Source organism: Cricetulus griseus, chromosome 4 (genome assembly GCF_003668045.3).
Source record: "Cricetulus griseus strain 17A/GY chromosome 4, alternate assembly CriGri-PICRH-1.0, whole genome shotgun sequence".
In the NCBI taxonomy this organism is placed as follows: domain Eukaryota; kingdom Metazoa; phylum Chordata; class Mammalia; order Rodentia; family Cricetidae; genus Cricetulus; species Cricetulus griseus.
In genome coordinates, this window is record NC_048597.1 from 21,000,272 (window position 1) to 21,023,255 (window position 22,984).

The window sequence follows — 22,984 nt, forward strand, 5'->3', positions numbered from 1 at the left end:
TTAGTTTGTTACCAAGTGTGTAAAACTCCTACTGATTACACCGCTTTAATATGTGCACTTAATTCTAAGTATGTTTTTTCAACCAGCTGTCACTTGTTGAAAACTATAAGCAGATTCAGGATGACTGGAAGGTCTTGTCTTTTTCTTCATCTTCTGTAAGCATATGCATACCAGAACTTACAATTTACATTCCATCTATTTCCTCTGCAGCCCCAAGTGCCCCTCCCCAGTCTGTCACGGTGCTGACAGTTGGAAGCCACAACAGCACAAGCATTAGTGTATCCTGGGATCCTCCACCCCCAGACCACCAGAATGGTATTATTCAGGAATATAAGGTAAGCCGGGCTAACAAAGGGAGGTTCACAGACAAGCTACCCCAGGAGGTCTTAGTACCATTTCAACAGAGCCAGTCTCCAAAGGCTCAGATGTAAAGTGAGATGTGTGAGAGGAAAGGGTGAGAAGGCATAGGGAATGAGAACCTAACCTCAAGCTCAGAGACATAGAACTCAGTTGGAAAATGGAGAGTGGTATGGTTTTTGGTATAATGGGACTCAGTAATGACAGAAGGAGGGACTTATGGTAGAAGTATGAATCACAATGAAGCCAAGCTCACCTGTATTATCAAGAAGAGATGAACTGTGGATTAGAAAGTTAAAAGGGAGAGAGAAAGAACAGTACCGCTGTACCAACTCACATTGAGGTTTCCCTTGGGATGGACCTTGAAACAAAATTTTAATAGGATAACAAAAAGTAATAGTCTCATATTTGAATTGATGATATCTAAAGAAAAAAACACACCCCTGTTGTTCCATTACCATCAATGATGTTTAAGACACAATGTGTCTAACATTTGATAATAAATGTAGCTGAATCATGAGGTGATTATATGTTAAACTTTGAAAAAATTCAAAGCAATTGTTTTTTTGATGTTTGTATATATTTCTAGTATTTGGGAAGTAACACACAGGTGGAGCTGTTATCAAGAACTAGAGATTACACCTTCAGAAATTCATTGCTGGTGGGGAAAAATAGGCTGAATAATTTCATGCTAAATTGGGCAGATTCAATTTTATTCCTAAAACCTATTAAAAAATGAAACTATGCCACATTAATGGTCAACTTTCTGAAGCAAATGGATATGATAATTAGATTTTTTGTTTAATTTCTATCATATTTTAAGGATTAAGTTTAAGAAGGATAAATGTCCATTCCAACAGGATGGCCGTACTGTGGGACTATTACAAAGTTAACGACTTCCCTGTGTGTTTGTGAATGAAGCTAGGGATTTGTTTCTACATGGTTCAAGACTTGAAACTCTAAACTTGGGCTTAATTAGTAATAATAGTTTACAGCATATTTCTCATTATATGTCTAGCATATTTTAGAGTGGTATGCATTCAGATAAGAGCTAAGTACACCTCCATCAGCCATACAGATATCTTACTTAAATGAAATATACCATTCATAGGGTTTCTCTGGCTGAAAATGCTGCAAGAGCTTCCCTGTTTCAGAAACAAATGTTATACATTTTTGCACATGCATATGCGTTTTATTAAGAAACACTGTATGATAAATAAATAAATGTAAATACTTGAGAAGTCTCCTAACCATTTTACAGTAACAAATTTCTGTATCTCCAATAAAAACATTCCATAAGTTTAATTTATATTGAACTTTAACATCTGTGTCTGAACGCTTCTTGCTATTTTATTTCATGCATGTGGAGTGTGGAAATATGTTTTGATCACTTCTAAAGTTTATTGATATCTCTGTATATGTTGACTTTAATTTCATTTTGATCAATTCCTGTAACTGAGGTCAATTAATCTTGTTAACTACTTCTTAACTTAATCTTCTTGAATGGAATATGAATTATATTTAGCTGTGTGCTTACATACCATTGACATAAAACCCAATCACCAAATTTATGTGGGGTTATGTATAAACAATTTTTGATAAATTAAGCAGAGGAAACTATGAGATTTTATCTATACAAATGTCAAATTTAAAATCACCAATCATTTACTTGATATGTTAAAGGAGTCACTGCACCTTCTAACTTGCTCAATGTAAACTCACATGATAATAGTGAAATGTAAAGGAGCATGACAGGGTTTGTACATAAATACACATAACACACAGAGGATGGCTACCAATGTCATTTATGAACAATTTTATAAGACTAGATAATTGATTAGTCAATGTGCATATGTTCATTTATAATAGTCAAATTGTAAGAATGGAGCTGTCATATGACCTGTTTTTACTCTCCCTTTTATATAGATCTGGTGCCTGGGAAATGAAACGCGATTCCATATCAACAAAACTGTGGATGCCGCCATTCGTTCTGTAGTAATAGGTGGCTTATTCCCTGGAATTCAGTACCGGGTAGAGGTGGCAGCTAGTACAAGTGCAGGGGTTGGAGTCAAAAGTGAACCACAGCCAATAATAGTTGGTGAGTATCGGTCTATGAAGTCTGAAGTTTAGTATCTCTCCATGCACAGCAAGGTAGATTGTATTTTTGGGGGCGGGTGTTGGTTCATCTGGACCATGCCCAGTTATTTTGAGAGACCCATATAGTACACCCTGATCGGTAAACAGGCAAGTAGGTTAATTGACAGTTCTTACAAATAATTCACACTACTAATTGTTTGTATAAGTGTCCCATAATCTTATATCTGTAACCATTGAGTTTTATTATTAAGAGTTGGTTAGATGGCTATAAAGTTACTGGTATTCCATAGATCTACTAATAGTTGTGGTTCAATGAAAATACAGAAAAAAAAGTTAATCACTGGAGAGTATGAGCTATGCACACTTCATTTGAGCTAGAATGTGTCAAAATGAGAAGCAGCCCAAAAGAATTTGGTAATGCACATGAGAGAAGAAATTAATGTTAAATCTCTTCACATTATTGAATAAAAGTGTTCCCTGTCACTGCTGGTGACGTTTGTCTGTTCTGGAAAAGTCTGTTAATGGAATCACCTAGAACATGACAATTTGTGTCTGCCTCTTGACACAGGCAGTGCTTTCTGAGATTCTTTCATGTATTTGCACACAGTTTAAATGCTTGGTTACACAATGATATTCAATCCTGTGAACAACATGCTCTATTTTTTTCCTGGTTTTTGTTTTTGTTTTTTTCTTTTTTGGATTTTTGAGACAGGGTTTCTCTGTGACTTTGGAGGCTGTCCTGGAACTAGTTCTTGTAGCCCAGGCTGATCTAGAACTCACAGAGATCCTCCTGCCTCTGCCTGTCAAGTGCTGGAATTAAAGGTGTCTGCCACAACTGCCTGGCTGAACATGCTCTATTTTGTTTTTCTCATTTGCTCTTCAGAGAGTTTGCATTCATCTTTCAGCCTTTGCAGGAACACATGCCTTCATTTCTTTGAAGAAATGTTCCAAGGTAGAATTTACAGATAATAGAATTATGCACTTTTATCGTTACTTTAAACCTCTAAACAATTTGCAAACTTTAAAACTTGGGTGGGATTCGTCAAAAAAGATTCAGGCTAACTGCACATCAACACCATTGTCTTTGCATTCCAGTGGATGTGAACTATGCATCTATGATTTTAGGCTCAAAATTCTCACAATTTCTTGATATAAAACTACTTTACCTATGCTAATTTCTTGTCCTTTTGCTTTATTGGATGATGTTCTTGGTTTCCATGTCCCCTTCTCTCTCACGCACACAAGAGTGGATGAAACAAGAGAATTTTCTTCTAGTCCATGAGTTCTCCGTTTAGTTTAATATTTGATAAGAGCTAAATTTTAATGAAGTACAATTTAATATTAAAGTGATATATCACTTTATATATATATATCACTTTAAATTTATTCTGGAAGCTTTATAATTTTAGCTTTTATACCTATGTCTATAATTCATCTTCAGGTAATTGCATGAAGTTGAAAGGCTGAGAGTTACATATTCTATAAATTTATCAAATTGAATTGACAGCATCTATTGACCCTCCCCTAATGAAATAAATGTATGTTGACCCCTTTCAGGGTTCCTAATGTTTATGTTTGGCTATATGCAAAACTACACTGTTTTCATTGCTGTGGCTTACAGTGGTCTTTTTAATTGGGTAATGTGAAAATGCCATCATTTTCTTTTACAACATTGTTGTGGCTATTTTCACTTTGCCCATACTTTTCCAATCAGATTGTCAGTTTCTACAAAAGTATCATGGAATTACAATGGGAAAGGCAGTGAATCTATATGTAATACTGAGCACAATGGGAAAGGCAGTGAATCTATATGTAATACTGAGCACAATGGGAAAGGCAGTGAATCTACATGTAATACTGAACACAATGGGAAAGGCAGTGAATCTATATGTAATACTGAGCACAATGGGAAAGGCAGTGAATCTATATGTAATACTGAGCACAATGGGAAAGGCAGTGAATCTATATGTAATACTGAGCAAGCATAACAGTAAGTCCTTCCCAGCAGCATAACCCATGTTTTCATTACAGAAGTCTTAGTTACTACTCTGCAAGAGTATTTTGTAGTTTTCAGTGTGTGATCTTTTATATGTTTTGCTGTTATACTTCCTGAGTGTTTGATACATGTTTTACACTGTGCTGAATTGTTGTTTGAAATCTGTTTTTCTCATTGATTTATATAACATATGAATGTATTTTAAATTTTCCCTCTCCATTTTGTTGTTGTTGTTGGCATGTTAAATTCTACTGAATAGTTTTAAGTGGTAAATTGTCTTTTCCTTCCTGTCTATGAATTATATTTGGTCATCATTATACTCTTCAATTCTGTTGCTGCATCTCGTTTAGTATCATGTGGTAAAGAATTTTGAGTTTGTGTTCATGAATGTTGCTGATTGGGTATTCTTTTCCTTCTCGTGTCTTTTTATCTTTGTCTTGGTCAGGTTCGGGAATGAGGGTGAATGGATTTACAAAGTAGATGTGAAGTCTCCCTTCCTCTTTTATATTTATCCTTCAGGAATTTTGAAAGGACAGATGTTATCTCTTCCTTAATTATTTATTCATATAACAATGGTATCAATGCCAAGAAGAATAATTGTGAATGGTGGTTTGTAAATTTCAAATTATAGTTCTTTTCTACAAATGACAAGCAAAACTACTTACAAAAAATGAGTCTGGAAATAAGTGATAATTGTGGATTTATACATCTCCTTTTAAGTTTAGAACTCCAAACTTTGAGTTTTTGGTCTTTTCTGCCTTCTAGATATATGTAGGTGGTGTATATGCATGTTCACATGTGTGAATGTACAGTCCTGTATGTGTGGAGACCTGAGGTAGATGTTGGGAATCCTTAGTTATTCTTCTGTTTTATTCTTTAAAGCATGATCTCTCAATAATACCGAGTTTGCCAGTATAAGGCTTGTCTGTGGGCTACCCTCTCTGTGCCTTCTTTGTGATAGAATTACAGATGGGTTTCCCTGTTCACCCAAGGTTTATGTTGATCCTCAGGATGTGAACTCCACTCTTCTCCTTTATGCAGCAAGGTCTTTAACTGTGGGGCCATTTCTCCATCCCTTTGTCTGTAAGGAACTATCTATTCATACCTCAGTCTGTGAGGAACAGTCTCTCCACAGCCTTCAGTCAACATCTTTTGTTTTATCTATTTGCTTGTGGGTGATTATAATTTAAGAATTACATCCTATTAGTGAGCTTACTTCACAGCCATCATCATATTTTCCTCTTTAATTCACTGTGAGACTTCTTGCTCTGAAACACACTTTGTCTTTAAATACCAGTATTAGGTCATTTCATTAAGTATTTCCATTCATTTTAACCCATTATGTTAAGTTCTATCACTCTGTATAGATTATAGACTGTTTTATTGACATCCCTTCTTTCAAATCCATTTCTCCAGAAGGTAGAATGGCTCCGCAGATAAAAGTGCTTGCTGCCAAAATAATAGATACATTTCATCACTGAGACTCACATAGTAGAGAAACAAATTCCACAAGCTATTTTCTAACTTTCGCACAGTGTATGATTTGAGTGTGCTCCACCTATGCAATACGTTAAATATACAAATATATAAATGTAACAAAATTATTTTTAAATACAATACATAAAATACTTTCTGCCTGACTCAAAACCTATATTGTTGAATGGTCTACTTCCACCAAATGCTTTTCTTTTCTTGCCCTGTTTTTCTGTAATCGCTTGTCTATCCTTATATGGGTGGTTATATTTTACTGGATGCTGGAATTTTCAATGACATATTATGAAGGTCTGTGATCAGTAAAGGAATATGGTTGTTTGTCCTACAAAGTAAACTTACAGGATTTTTTTATCTTGAATTTGCGACATCTTATTCCTTTTCATGTTATTTTTATGAGAGATTTAGGTTATGTCCTTTTTCTTGGACTACAAACTACTTCAGTTCGATGTTCAGACTAAGGTAAGGCCATTTGGGAATTTCAATAAAAAATATTAGTATATCTTTCTGGTGCCCCTAACTGAATGGAACTCAAATATCAAGAATTCACTTCTCTTAACTGGATATTATCTGGACAAATTCTCTTGCCTTACATCTTTGCTTTGCACCAGATCTTAGCAGCATTCCTCTATGCAAAGTAAGGATCCATCCTAGGATTTTATGGGTAATTGCTTGCTGATTAGTGAGTACTACCCTCAGTTTTGGATTTCCCTTAAATTCTCTATCATTCAAGCATATGCAAGCTGTGAGTTCTGATATATTATTTAATTGGCATTAGGGTATATCAGTGTGGTCACTAGCTTGCTTATGCTCCATATTTTGAGTATATCACTAAAGGAAGAAAAAGCCCATTGATGAAGATTTCACTACTAGACCTCTCATCATTAAACCCTTTCAATTATCTATGATCTTATTGGCATCATAGTGACAATAAATTTAAAAAAGACTATGCATATATCAAAAATATTCATCAAACGTTCATAAAGAATTTTGTCTCCTCATTTTCTAATATGATAAATGATATAGAAACAAGATATCACCGATTTCTGGCTAATAATTTCTTCTTCTGCATAGAACCAGACTTTATGTTTAGTCATGATGTTAAATGTTTTAGACTTCCCAACTTTTCTTTGTTTGCTCCTTGAATAGCATTGAAGAAAAAAGTTGAAGTATTACCTTTTCTCTAAATTGCCTTTCCCTTCTTAATTAGTTGTTCAGAATGAATTAATTCCTTAACCTGAGGGAAACTTACAAACCTGCCCTTCTGAGGTTTTTCTGAAATAAATTGGAATAAGGAAGAGGTACAGGTATACTCCAAATTAAATATATATATATATATAATATATATATATATATATATGTGTGTGTGTGTGTGTGTGTGTGTGTGTATTCACATGCATGTATATGCATAAATACATATTTTATTTAAAGTATTTAGAAACAAGCCTTTGTGCTTCATTTTTTTCTTATTTTAAGACTATGGGGACCCTGGTGTGGTGTCACATGCTTGTAGTTTACAATCTCAGTATCAAGAAGGGTGAAGAAAATATTGATGTGTTTGAGGCTAGAACAATGAGCTCAACAAGGCCAGCCGGATCTCCATATGGAGACTGTATCTTAGAACAGGCAAAACAAAGCAAAAATATACATAAGTACATCTCTCTTCAGTGTCTGTTTTGATGCTAAATGCATCATTGTTGATCAACAAGAATACTCTTTTTAAACAAAATTAAAAAAGGATAATTCTCCCTCAGAAATCGTAAAAAGGAAATGAACATGAACTGGATTTACTGAATATAGTTTTTCTCTATGAAGATAACTAAGATTGCAAAGTAACCGTCCTTCCCTCTTGTGTCTTGATTTTGTTTTGTATTTAGTAAATAAAACATTTTTTAAAGGAATTGATGTTTTCTTCCCTTTTCCTAGTGGTTGTCTATCTCATAGCATTTTGGGAACCTGATTCTCTTGGAACCAAGAAAACATTATATTAAATCAATGCTGTGTTGTGACAAGCACAGTTCTTCTCTGAGCAATTATATTATAGCAAACTAATGGCTTTCATTTAAATGATTTTCAATAAAGTTAAAAGTTTTACCAACCTGTATTTTTCCAGAATACCAAGTCTCTAACTGGACTTTGAACACACCTATTTATTCACTGTGCTATATCAAACCAGTGTTCAAATTTTTCTAGAAACAAAACAGTTAAATCAATGACTTTTCTGTGCCCTATTCAGGAAATTAGAATATGCTATGTTTAAAAGGTGATCCTGACCACAGCAGTAGAGTAACAGAAATGAGGACATGAACATGTAAAAGTCCAGTTTGACCCAGAAAAGATGTGTCCTCCAGAGACCTGTTTCTTTTTAATATCTACTGCTGTCCTGAGACACTTCCTAATTGTTTCTTTAATTATCCTTCCATATCAAGCTTCACATCTTGTCTGATAAGGCTTTGTACACAACTGCTACTTCTCAGTTGAATAGTGACTTAATGGTGGCTAATCTCCTTTTCTGTTTCAATTTATGCTTCCCCTATTGGGTATTCCATACTGGAAATGGCATGAAACGTGACTCAAGCTTACCTGCGTTTCTCTTTGCTACTATAGTCATGCATTGACATTGGTGCAGTGTATGGTTCATAATTTTAGATTTCTATTAGTCCAGACAGTGTAAAGTTTCAAGTATTCCATCTCAGCGATGTGGAGAAACCAATAACTTGAATACTGTGAAATAGGATGCATAACCTTACCCAGATGGAAATTTGTGTTGCTTTACTGTTTTTAACAATTTTATATGTGAAAGTGGGTTCCACATGAAACTTGGAATAAAGCTAACAGACAAAAACATGAAAGAAATTTATCCATACCAAACAGTACCTCAAACAACAATAATCTCCTTAATAATAAAACTATTTTAGTTATTCATCTTTAACACTCTTCTTGGAGAGTTGTTTAGTACAACTACACACTTTCACAGAAATAGGTACAATTGAATCTGATGTGTCTAATTAAATTTTTTCTAACATATTACTTTTCTTCTTCATTGCTATTCTCCAATGGGAGGCAGGTGCTAGACTTCATTACATTGTTTTTGTCTGCAAGAATAATAAAGCATGGTGGATCATACCACCCTTGTCTGTCTTCTTTTCAGGACAATTGACAACATTGTTTCAAAAACATCGCATAAGAAGAAATAATACACCATGCCTCACAAAAATATTGTGCAATATTAAATAAAACATTTTAAGGACTCCCCTTAAAACAATGAAAATCTTCTCTTACTCTTTGCTCTATACTCTTTCAGGATTTTGGCATTTGTTGTGGTTTTGTTTGTTCATTTTATGTTTTGGGGCCTTTTAGTAACTGCTACTACTGAAAATATTCACTAGATAACATATTGAAAATATGTTAGTAAACACAGCTTTTTCATTTTTACACATATACATATAACATATAAGGTGCCTATGTTTCAGGCAAGAAAGTTTTGCTGCATAATTCTTTTTAGACCTGGAAAAGTACAAAATACTTTTCAGCAATGAAATATATGGTGTGTGTGTGTGTGTGTAAGAAAACTCTAGCAGTTACAATAAAGAAGACTGCAGTTTGGTTTACTTAATAAAAAAAAGTTTGTTTCTTATTCATTGTCCAGTGTAACAAGGGTTAGAGGAATGGTACCTGGGTTTTTATTCCATAATCATTCAGCTCTTTAAATTCTTTCATGCATGAGGTTTTCTGTCTTTTAAAGACACAATAACCTCCAAGACATATTGATTTCTAATACACAAGGAAAGAGAAAGAGGATTGAGGGTTGCTACGAGTGTTAAGGGGTAGAATTGAAGGCAATGTGAGTTGTTACCACTACAGACCATTGGCTCACATTTGGTCACTAGATGGCAGGGAAATGCTCAGGAATGTGGCTTAATTTTCCTCTTCGAAGTACGATGAGCAGGGTTGTTGAAAGGTCCTTGAGCTTTATAGGTTGGTCAAACCTAAGCAGTTCACCTGAGCAGTCTACAAAGCCAACTGAAAGACTCTTAATGTAAATCTTTCCATCACATGGGACAAGGTTTTGCTCCTGTTAGCTTCTTTAGAAGCAGCCCACTGACTCTTGTGTTCTCATTCTAGCAAATGTCTCAACTTCTGCAATTTTGGAGTTTTGATCATGCTTTGATTTGTAATGGTTCTATGCATGGGAAGTTGTAAATTGTGTGATTTCCACTTGCTAGGTGCCAGCAACACTCCCAATTTTATCTCAGGTCAATTAAGACAATGCCAGATATCTAGAGATTTGATGAGTGCCTCTAAGAGAAGAAAGACTCCTTTAAAAACTCCTGGTCTAAGAGTTGACTGTGTAACTGCATTTTAGGGTAATAAAGAGAATGTTCTCAAAGAAGGGCAGAATGAATAAAGAAGCATCCAAAATACATGAAAGAGACAGTAACATTGCCAATGATCTGAGTCAGGGGCATGCAGATTAAGTTCTTGACCCAAGCCTATAAGTTACCATCTAATAAGTTGCAGAGAGAGGGTACCTCCTATGTGCTCTCCCTAACATGTAGCAGCATTGCATTTGCTAAAACAATGAAAAGAATTTCTATGATGTGATCTGTTAGACTGCCACTTTTATATTTTGCTGGCAATTTACCTTTCACACATCGTTGATTAAATACTGACTAGAAATGATATTGACACAAGATTCACTTGATTATTGTTGTCTAATATTTTTAATTTTATAAATACATCTTAAATCGTTGTTGTCCAATGTCACTGTGATTCATCAATTCCACAACCTATTAAGTATGGATTGGGAATTTGCTTCATTGATTTTTCAGAGGGCTAAAGTTTCTCAACAAAAAAACAACTTGATTCAATGTTCAATTGTTAAATTACTCTTAACAGCTCTTAGAGACCACATAAGTTTGAGAATCTCTTAATGTTTTCATTATGTGTGCTATCTCTATGAATTAATGTTTTCATAATTGCTATTGTCCTGTACAGAGAATTTCAATCCTCATCAAAAATCAAAGTATATTTGTACATAACACCTTTGGTAGAGTATTGATGGTCATATGAAATAATATAATTTTGTGAATTATGTCAACTTGAAAATAGGCAAAACAGTAGCAGAAAAGCAATGCACAAGTACTTGTGTTATGGGAACTTTAATAAAGAATCACTTAAGTTTAAGAAAACTATCCTTTCAGTTGCTAGTAGTTGTTCAAATGATTATTTATGAATCTGTAAGTGGTTTAGAAGCTGTTGTTGACAAACTAAAAGAAAATAATCACCTTAATGACACTTGTAAACACATGATTCAGTACTTCATTTGGAACTTAAAATTTCTTATGAGTAATTTTGACACCTTCAGGACAAAACTAATATAAGCTAAGCTTCAAAAGGTCATGTCTGCACCATTGGTATAATGTGCTTTTATTTCTGCTATTATTTGTCTTAATGTTAACTGATACTATTGTTCCTTCAATAGGGGGACGGAACGAAGTTGTTATTACTGAAAACAATAACAGCATAACTGAGCAAATAACTGATGTTGTGAAGCAACCTGCATTTATAGCTGGCATTGGTGGTGCCTGCTGGGTAATTTTGATGGGTTTCAGCATCTGGCTGTATTGGAGAAGAAAGAAGAGAAAGGGGCTCAGCAATTATGCTGGTAAGAGACTATTTTCAGCTCTAAAAACCTCTTATCTTTTGGAATGTAATGCAATGAGAGGAAGAAATGGAATGGAATAACAAACGGATGATTTGGGCTTGTTATAAAAACCTGCTCTGTAAAATGCAATTATAAGCAACATGCTTCAGTGCATTGCTCTTGACCATATCGTTTTATGACCACAGGCAATCTTTCTGCTTGTATCTCCAGTGAAGCATAGCAAGAGTAGACACTGATAAAATGCTCAACTATTTTTCTCAACTAGTTCTTCAAAACCACACACGCAGAGCGTGCATGCTCTAAAGACATCTTTTGAGAAGTGTACTTAGGCAAGAAAGTTATTAAAATGCTCAGAAATGAAGAAAAGATTTGAAAATAAGCTTTTAGTATGTCACAATGCAGATTACACTGGGAAATGTCCCAGATGGAAAAAAAAGACAATCAAGCAAAAATCTCACAAGAATTAATAAAACTGATGAGGCATGAATAAAGTGATTTACTGTTCACTTAAATGGGTGCCTATTTCAGTATGAACAAACAGCATTTTCAAAAGGAGGAACAGAAGGAAGCACGAGGAGGAGAAAAGGAGCAGAAATAGCTGCAGGAGAAATGAAAGGAAAGAGACCCGAGATGATCTACAGCATTTCTAAACTTAGTGTCCGTCTTGTAAAATGCAAGAGAACTTCTCAAGGATGTTGGATTCTGTACATTTAAACATCTGTAATTGAGAAAGGAAGATAGATGGGTTGGGGACTGAGACAGAAAAGGAAAGAGAGAGTTTAGAAGTGGGGGAGACAAAGACACTAAAATCATACTCATTGACTGACAGCATGAATCCAGTACTGAAGTTATATTCTATTACAATTTAACTTTTGCACTTACTCTTAATTATTTTCTCTAACAGCTGTAAAAAGGTCCCAACTCCCAACTGAACACAAGCAGTCCAATATCAAAGGAGAAATTTTAATTTTAGCCTATGAACACTTGAAATGTTTTTGAGATAATGTACTAAATCTTCTAATCACTGATAAATTCTCTGTCAAAATCAGTTATGAAAACATGCATGCTAGAAATGGAAATTGAAAACTTTGAAACAGAAAAAACACAAAGAATGCCACCCGCTTGGTTGTCTTGCTTGTTATGCAACAACATTAAATATGGTAACTTGACTATAGCATTGTTCTTATGTGAACAGCATATGAAATATATGGTATTAATTACTAATCAGGTCTAGAAAAAGAAGCATATCAAACACGTTGGTAAGAAGTTTCCCATCCTCACTTTACAGTGGCCAAAGCTGCCTGCTTCCTTTATCATCTGTGTTAAAGCACTCACCATTTAGAGATCCTTCCCAGAAATGGATGGTTAGTAACAACTTGAGGGTGAAAAGTCCTGAATTGCAACAGGTTTTCAATGCCATGGTTGCAGCCCTGTTCTCTACTTTTACCCCTGTAGATACTGTCAATCAGTCGATTGATGTAATCAATCATTAAGCTGTATGTCTTCCCTGTGACATGCTCAGATCAATCACATGAAAAATAAGGTAGGACCAATTTACCTCAAGGACAATTTGAGGCTTATGGCTTCACCTGACTTAGTGATAACAATAGAAGATTAAAGCATGGAAGTCACTTTAATGAAAAGTTCTACTATATCCACTTGTGGCATGGTACCTTTAGTCACTCGTGCCTGAGTAATACAATAGCTCTCACAGCCTGCAGTTTGCACTTTCAGTACAATTACATCAGGCAGACATCTCTTTCTGTCTCCCACAGCAATTCTTTGCAAAACCCTATGCACTTAAGTTGAAAATATCTGCTGGTCTTTGAGCTTGACAAGGATTGTCCATTTCGTACTATCATGACTCATTATGATTGATGTCCATGAGCTTGGAAAAGAACTGCTAACTCAGAATGTGCTTTGCCCTTCAGATATTTGGAAGAAGGCCAATCCAGAGAGAAGCCTTTCAAAACCTTAATACTTAATTGATAGATGGCTGACTCTGTGGATAGATGTCCTTTATACTTGTCATTTGCCTTCTAGCAACTGCTGTTCTCTCCTAGGTGGGGAGCAAATGAAAACTTGCCAAATCCAAGGGAAGTAGCATTTCCTATCTGGGTTGTGATAATGCCTCTATATTTTCTTTCCTTCTCATCTAATCTTTCCCCTTTTTGGATTTTTATATTTTTGTCTTTACAGAAACTGGGGGATATGGAATTTTAATTAGGAATGGAAATGATATGCATATTCCCATAAGTTTGAGGTTATGGTTTCTGTGAGTGGGATGATGTCCCATTCTAAAAGCAAAGAGTTAATGATTGGCTATTTTTTTCTTGAAAGTGTTTTTATAATAATTATAGAATGAATATGCTATATTGATCTTTTCATATCTTTTTTACATCAAAACTTATCTTGGAAATTTGCACTTTTACGACTATAAATACCAGATCAGATAAAATGAAAGCAATATAATTTCAGGAACTTGATGATGTTTCTGAAGTTTCTGTTGTTTCATCACTACATGATGCTGATGCTGTAATCTATCAGATTTATGTCTTTATAATCTCTAACAATTAGCTTTTGAGGAGAGTCATGAACTTCAACAAATCAAGTCAATATAGAACCACTATTTAGATCATCATGTAACTTTTTTTTCAAATTCCAACCAAAATTCAGTTAAAACTTTGATGTAATCCCTCTATTAAGCATCATAGACTTTGAATACAGCTAAACTGATAAGAAATAGGATTGTAGATTGAAACACTCTCCTTACACCTTTGTCCCAAGTCTATTCTCAGTCTGTAGAAAGTAAGAAATAGGAAGATATTAATTAGTGGAGAGACAGAAATAGCTTGCAGGGTGAGACACTAAGTCTGGCAGAGTGCCTTCCATTCACACTATGTAGGCAAAACATGCACCGTGTCTCATTTATATCTACTTTGAAACTTGTTTTTAATCACAAAATGATTATTTGTAAAATTTGAAAAGAGAAAAAAACTCTGTTTCCTGGTGTTGATAATTTTCTTTGGCACCAGCAAATTTAAGATGTTTACCAGAGTAAATTAATGGACAGAACTTTTGTATAAACAAATGTCCAGAATCAAACACAAACTAATACATTCATATCATTGGAGGAGAATCTAGTCTGACATGTTTTGCGGCTGTTCACAGCCAGAAGCAGGGACTTTCAGGGCAGGACAAATCTTCACTTTGTCATCTTTCTTTCTGTATTTTTTCTCATGCTTAAATTCTCAGATACAAATGCATAGTATTGCCCATTCCTCTATATGTAATATAAACCCACAAGTGACATTGTTCAAAAGGAACTTCTCTCTCACATTATATGTGCAGTGCTTTTCACATCTGTAGAAGAGGCAGTTGCATTTATCTTAACTTCTACTGAGGAGTGCAGTTTCCCTGGGGGAACTCTGACTATAGAAAAAATTCACAATGTCAGATGCTAGAAAATGAGGGAGATTTGAAAAGAATTTTATAAAGAAAATATTGAATGATTTTTTATAATACAAAGTAAACATATGGTCACAATTATAACGGGTTTATAGCTAAAAGTGAATAAATTTATAAATAAATCTATGTACTTCCATTAGAATGAGATTTAAATGTATCATATATTATATGTACATATATGACTGGATAATGTTTGTCAATATTACGTGTAACTTCAATGTTATATATTTTCATTTTTTTCTTTATAATAATTGTATTAATTTATTCATATTTTATGTAAGGGTATTTTGCCCATGTGTAAGTCTGTGCTTCATGTGAGTTCTGGACTCCTGTAGAACCTGAAGAGAGCATGAAATTCCCCATGACTGGAATTAGAGACAGTTTTAAACTGCCATGTGGGTGCTGGGAATTGAACTGGGAATCTCTGGAAGAACAGCCAGTGCTCTTAACCACTGAGCCATGTATCTAGCCACTATTTTTTTTTTAATTTGTAACTGTTGGAGTATTCAAATTTTGGTGAAAGTGAGTTTCTGTTCACTTTTAAAGGGGTGGTTATACTATGTAACTATTATCTATAATGAGAAAAATTTAGAAAGCTGGGTATATATCAACAATTTAATGTGATTGAGGACATTATAGCACTGTAAATACTCTATGCATGGATTTCTATAACTCTTGGGAAATTGCAGTCATTTGACAGAACAGTGATTTGATGGAATTTTTACAGTCTGATTATCTAGGCTTGGTTAATACTTATTAAAAAGAATTAATACATTCATATTTGAGTAAGAGCTCATCAGAAAGAGGAAGGAGACTTGGCTGCAACATTAAAGTTTCCATTTGTAGTAGGAAAATGTGACCTAGTAGAGATAGGCGCTCTGGGAGCTTCTTTACTTCAAAATGTCAATTTACTTCACAGTTACATTTCTTCCCTCTGCCCTCCAGTTCTAGGAGACATGCCACAGGATTAATTCCGACAGGTGATATTAGAAGCATAGAATTCCTCTGTATCTGACACAAACTTGGAAAATCTCTCTTCCTTCCAACTTTCATAAAAAAACTAAATAAGTTAAAATATTTAATGTGATTCTAAAAGTTTTCGGATGTTCATGTCTGAAGCTTCTGTAGTTTGCTTCCCAGAAGTTCTTATGTTGAGATGCTAGAAGAAATTACTGAGTCATCGCCAAGGTCCTTTCAAATGTATCTCTGACAGACACAAAGTGACTAGCCTATGCTTAGAAAAATAGTGACATGGAGATGGCCATGAATTTTCATCCCTGATCCTGGGTTTCTTTCACATCAAGGCAAATACTCCTTTGAAATGAGAATTGCCTAAAAGCAGCTCCCAATTGGCAATATTTTTCTGTAATTCTCTGAATGACTCCTAAAAGTGCTATTAAAAGATAATACACATTTTCCATTGTATAAATTCTAATTGTTCATCATTTATTTGCTTGCATTCTGTTGTTCAACTAGAGCTGTTACTTTGGTGCTATTTTCAAATTGGAGCATAGGGTATAAAAGAATTTATTGTCATCTTTACATCCCGCTTTAAAAAGAACAACTAAGTTTTGTGGCAAACACCTAATCCCAGCACTCTGGTGGGGAAGAGTCAGGCTGGTGTCTGAGCAGAGACCAGCCTGTTCTACACAATAAGGCAGGCTTCTCCCTCACAAATGTAAGCATACTACTATGATAAGAGGTATGTGTAATGATAACTCTTTCCACCAGCTGCCCGAGCCCCGCTGCCACAAATAACACACAGAGATTTATATTAGGCACAATGCTGCTAGCCAATGACTAGGATTTCTTATAAGCTAGCTCAGGCTTAAGTATCAGCCATAATCATTAATCTATATATTTTATAAAGACTTATCTGATGCATGGATCACATGGCTGCTCCAGAGAAGAGAGCAGGAGGGAAAGAGTGATTTCCTGCTGGTCGCTGCTTATATTCTGAATCAGCCTGCTATATCACTTCCTGCCTGGATCACAAGACTTCTCTTAACTACATTTCCCAGAATCCTCCTTGACTCCTAGCCCCCCCTAATTTACTTTCCCATTGGCCAACAGTACTTTATTTATCAACCAATAAGACAAACATATACACAGAAGGACCTCCCCCATCAGGTGTGGTTGTATATGTCTTCAACCCTCTTCCTTTCTTCTTCATTCTTTTAAAAGAAAGATTCAAAGAGAGTCTCATGCCTACCAAATTGTGTGTGGAGAACATTTTAAGTTATACAACTAATTACAAAATGTTCTATAATTTTTTTCTTTTGTGTAATTGTTAAGAGATACGTGTCTTCATGAGATCTTTGACATCCTGCTGCCAATCTAGATCAATTAAAGAAAGACTTGAATGACGACTGAGATACAAAGAGGAAACAAATATTTTCTAAACATGAATCACTGTGAATACCAAATCCTTTCATTCTTAACCTTTAGTTCCTATTAGTAAATAAAGTTTACCAAACACTGAACACTGAATACTAGCTTTAACTAATGTTATCTTTCTGTTTTAAGTTTTAAATATTATATTATAACACTTTGTATTTTACTACAAATTGGCCAATTTTAGTGATTCTAATTCAGCTCTCTCTTTTTCTCTTATTTGTATGATCTGGTATTAAAATTTTGGATGAGAAGAAAGAGTATCAGTATTAAGCAGTACTATTTAGCTTCTCATGAATCCCTTAAGCATCACCTTTTAAGGATAGCTCATCAAATACTGCCCGTTTACATATGTACAATGCTACAACATTGTCTTAACTCTATATTAGCACTTAGTATTCTATTATAAAACACATAGTTAGTAAAATGCATGAGATGAGTGACTGGTAATCATCTTACTGTGTTCCCGTTTTCTATCAATGTATGCATATGTGTGCTCTCAGGTGTTTGTGTCTTATTAATATGGGGGTTTTATCTAATATTCCACTAATTGCTGCTCATTTGTTTGCTTTGACTGTTATACTTTAATTTGTTTGTGCTAAAAATCCATTATCAAATGGGCACAATATGATAGAATTGCACTACTGATACCAAATTTTAAGGCCTTAAGTGGAGCAATGATTAGCATAATCTTCTTTGCATAGATGTCTGTGACTAGCTATGGGCAGATGTAAATATTATGTCAGAATTTTTTCATAGCATATTTGAGAGGCTATTTAAAACTTGAGATGGCAGTATATGTGGGGTCTCTACATGACATTTCTAGGAGCCACATATCAGTCTTTAACTATTATAGACCCTTGGAATTAAGGTTTTATTCCTTAATGATGATGTTATGTGATAATTTTACCTACTAGTTGACTATCAAGAACAGCTTGCTACATTATATTAAGAAACTGCAAATTTTTAAGAGTGGTTAGACTTGGTATCTGAAATCCAACCAAATGACAAACTGTGGAAAACTTTCAAATTAAAAGCTATCTGTACATTTGGAGTATATATCATTTAAAATGAGTTGATTCTTTTGAGAAATAATTTATCTTCACATTTATCCCAAACAAACAAACTGCAGAACACATAATTGGTGTCACCCAAAGACAGACTATGTTGTTCATTTTATACCCATCATATCCTGTCATCACTTTATCCGACCAGTGATGATTTGGTTCCAAATTGTAAGATCCTAACAATTCTGCATTCCAGAAACTTTAAAGAGCAGATACCTTGTGCACAAAAATCTTGTTTGTTAACTTAATGACAGAGTTTGATCCAAATAACCTTGCAGATATGTGTATATGCAACTCCTCTGTGCTGGGCGTTCACCCTTGTGGCAGAAATATTAGAGAGCTGTGAGTGCACTCAGCCTTAGATTCCTCTGGTCCTTTGTGGGGAATATAGCATTTCTTACAATCACTGTGAAGCTCAAATACATTTTACCTAAAAGGCTTTGGAGAAGGGATGATGGATCTAAACTGATACTAAATTCTTTGCTCAGTGTGTTAGTCTACTTTCATGTTTCTGGCTCATAAAGTGGAAATGATAAATTGGGAAAGCAGAATGGTGTCCTTGGTTCTACTAGATATTCCTTGGTGTTTTCTTTAATAATCTCCTTGGTATTATAGAAAACTTGAGATGTATACACATAACTGAAGTCCATTCAGTTTCAACTATTCTCAAACTATATTGTCATAATAGTATTCCACATTAATAGTAGTTTGTGTCTACTCTAATTATAACCATTCAATGCATAATGCTTTTGAGTATACCTGATGATCATGACGGTGAGTAGTGTGTAATAAATACTTTTCTGATGCTATATTTGAAACGTATTCCCATATGGAATAATGCTACTTCGATTCAATATGTGTTTTTGTATTTCTCCTTCAAATTAGACATTTTCTTGTTATGAATAAATGACTGCCTTTTATGATTACCATTAAATGTATATCATCCTTCTAATAAGACTATATATACACCACTTGAAACAGTTCTGACATCTAAATACAATGGCCACTCTAACTGTTCATTTCACTTGAAGCAATCTTATTTAATTCGGAACAAGTGATGACTTTGCACTGAACCAAGCCATTGCTTGTCACTACCTATATACTTTCATTAATTATACTGTGTTGGAATTCCCAGTCTTCATCTCTAAACTGAGGCCCAATAGGTAGCTGTTATTAATTGTGATTAATACTTACTACTATGTGTGTATGTCTTTCCTTTATTACAGTAACATTTCAAAGAGGAGATGGAGGACTAATGAGCAATGGGAGGTATGCTAAGGAGTTTCTTTTTATTATTATTTTTAATCAGTACTGGGGAAATTCTGTAGTGAGCAGCTATTATTGTAATAAACGATCACTTATAAGTCTGAGAATTCTAGGAGGAATTGAATGGCTTACCACAAGGTTTAATGATCTATCTGTTGTGCACTTTAGAGGAATCAAGTCCAGATGTTTCATATCTCCCAGATGCCCCTGAAGAAATTAGTAGTAAATATCACAAGGAATGTGTTCATTTGTTAGCAGGATGTTTATTGCATTAATTAGACATTAGCAAATGAAGTTGCTGTTGTTTAAGACTCCTTATTGGCTCTCACTAAATTGCTGTGAGTGAACAATTACATATAATCGATCACAAAGTAAATGATTCATGGATGATGAATAGGCTGTAGATTGATAGGACTGGATTCCACAACTTTGGATACTCAATTGAAATTGATAAAAGCTGATAACAAACCCATATATCCTCATCTATTTTCCCTTTGCCAATATGGAGATTGTAATTAGGCTCTGGTAATAACTTCCAATCTCCCATTTAATCAATATTTTAGCAAAAAGAGATTAAGTCTAATGAGACCGAGCAGATATAGCAAGAAGCAATTGAATCTTCTTATTGCGGTTTCCATAGAAACACACTTTTCTCTTAGGAATTGTACCAGAAAGGGTCTATCAAAAAAAAGTACAACGATTTCAGGTGATCTATTTCTTTGTAAATATGCTAATATTCTGGAAAGGAATCAGAATTTCATCTTTACATTAAATAATGGAACTTCTTATTAAATGTGATAAGAAAGAAGGTTTTCTCACAAACCCTTAACTAGTACTTTTGTAAGGTGAGGAAACTGGAATTGTACTATTGGTAGAAAAGTATAAGAAATATTCATTAATTTTTCCCTAGCTATCTGCCTCCACTTGGGTATGAGGGCTGTGAGTAAGGATGCTGACTTAGAGAAAACAGTTTCAGTTAGTGGCTACAAAAATGAGGATTGCATAGTCTAGTTCTTTGGAAATGGCAGATATGGAGCAACTACTCCAACAAATTGTTCCCTTGAGATATCAACTTACCCTAAACCTTTGTCTCGAGATGCTACTATGTTCCCTATTTCCCACCAGTTCCCTGGTGGACAACTGATTTCATTTGTGTGTGAGCAGAATCCAGGCAAAGCCTCTTTGCTTCCACTGACAGAGAAGATCTATGTACAGCTTTAATGAGCTCCTGAAATTCCTTATTTCTTAAGAGCACTTGCAATTAATTTGAAGTCAATTAAAATCTTATATCTCCTTACCCTTTTTAATGTGTAAAGAAGATGTCAAATTCCCTCACCGAGCCCCACAGGCTAATCTTCATTTCATTTTTGTTTCAGCCGTCCAGGTCTTCTAAATGCCAATGATCCCAATTATCCCTGGCTTGCTGATTCCTGGCCAGCCACGAGTTTGCCAGTAAACAATAGCAATAGTGGCCCAAATGAAATTGCAAATTTTGGGCGTGGAGGTAAGTTGTATTTTTCAAAATAATATTATTATTTGGGTGTCTGTTTTTAGTTTGGTGTCCTAGAATTTTTACCTTATTTTAGATTTCTTCTAAGCATTTTATATTTTTGTTTTGTGTGTAGGTAAGCAAATACGTGGTTACAAACACACATGGGAAAGCTAGAACGAATCTTGTAGAACTCAGTTCTCTTCTTCAACTTTGTGGGCCGCAAGGATCAGGCTAAAGTCATTGAGCATGGTAGAAGGGCCAATACCCTCTGAGTCATCTGGCTGACCCCCAAATTTTAAAATAACACATTAAGAATATCTCCTTTCAGGACTGGGTGGCTGACTCAGTGGTAAAAGTGGCATAATGGTCTCTCAGAGGACCCAAGTTTAGTTACTAGACAGCTCCTCACAAACACCTGTAACTCCAGCTCCAGGGCATCCAACATCCTCTTCTGGATGCCGGTGACACCCGTACTCACACATGCTCAGACACACACATGCACATCATTAAATATCATTTTAAAGACTATCTTCTTTTGTAATTAAGACAATAAAGACATATAGTCATAATTCTGTTCTTGGCTAACAATTTTAGTAGAAAACTTGTATGCCTATATCACTATAAACAAACAAAGGGTTTTAAGGAAATTGTTAATAATTGAGAAGAAAAATATTTACTGAGAATTCAGGGTTTTTTTAACTACTAAATCTAGAAACTAGGAAATTCAGTGCTGTACTGTGTGTTTTAGCTATCCTGCCCAAGTCAGCATGCTTTATACCAAGTACCTCTTAGGTAACTTTCAGTATGGGAGTGATGAAGAATTAAATTTGATCATACAGTATATCTACGAAGACATGTTCAGAAAGAGACTTCTGAAGCTCTGTGATTAATAACTGATATTACAAATGAAAGTTGTAGTCATACTAAGTCACTGCTAATACTTCCAAATTTGGATGCTACTCTTATCTCTGTGTCTTGCATTCTACTGTAACTACCTTTAATTTCCCCCAAATATTTCTTCTTTGAATGAAGTTATAAAAATACAATTCTATAAAGAAAAATGAATGGATGAATATCAAGGTGAAGGCTTTTGCTGCATCTCTTTGTTTAGTTTGATAGCTACATTAAGATTTTACTCTTCACGTAGCACAAAGCATAGAATATAATCAGTGTGTAATAGGTACCAGTAAATTACAAATGATGATGGAAAGGAAGCTGTGTGATTGCCTGGTCAGCTTCTAATTCTATCCTGGGAACTGTCTGCATCTGAACACGTCCAAATATCTTCTCACCACTATGTCCTCTCTGCTATTCCACAACTCACTTTGTAAAAAATCTTTGGTTTCCAAAGCTTTGCCCAGCCAGGATTTGCTTCCTCTTTTACTTGTATTTGTATCAGAATACCACAACATGCTATGTTCAATAAATTCATACATAAATAATATTATGACTTTGTTAGTCAAGCTACATTAACTTCTAGGATCTCTTATTCCAATTTAACCAAAGTATATGCATGCAGATTTGCAAAGGAATTTTTTCATTACCATCTCATTTTTTTTGTGAAATAGATGCATCAGAGATTTATATCAAAGTCAATACAAAGGGACTGCAGGTTTTCTATACCTCTTTTCAGTCATTTTAAGAATTTACTATTTATGTAGGAAAACTAGCATATGACATTTTTCATA

At 34.7% G+C, this 22,984-nt stretch overlaps 1 protein-coding gene across 6 annotated transcripts in view; it reads left to right on the forward strand.

Moving 5' to 3' along the window:
• Robo2 (roundabout guidance receptor 2) overlaps nucleotides 1-22,984 on the forward strand; it is a 482,486-nt gene that overhangs the window by 414,441 nt on the left and 45,061 nt on the right. For all 6 annotated transcript variants that reach the window (XM_027412411.2, XM_027412408.2, XM_027412409.2 and 3 more), the window contains 5 exons: nucleotides 211-335; nucleotides 2,284-2,455; nucleotides 11,427-11,609; nucleotides 19,765-19,807; nucleotides 21,181-21,308. In XM_027412411.2, coding sequence (XP_027268212.1) covers nucleotides 211-335; nucleotides 2,284-2,455; nucleotides 11,427-11,609; nucleotides 19,765-19,807; nucleotides 21,181-21,308 — 651 coding nt within the window. The remainder of the gene's footprint in view (nucleotides 1-210; nucleotides 336-2,283; nucleotides 2,456-11,426; nucleotides 11,610-19,764; nucleotides 19,808-21,180; nucleotides 21,309-22,984) is intronic.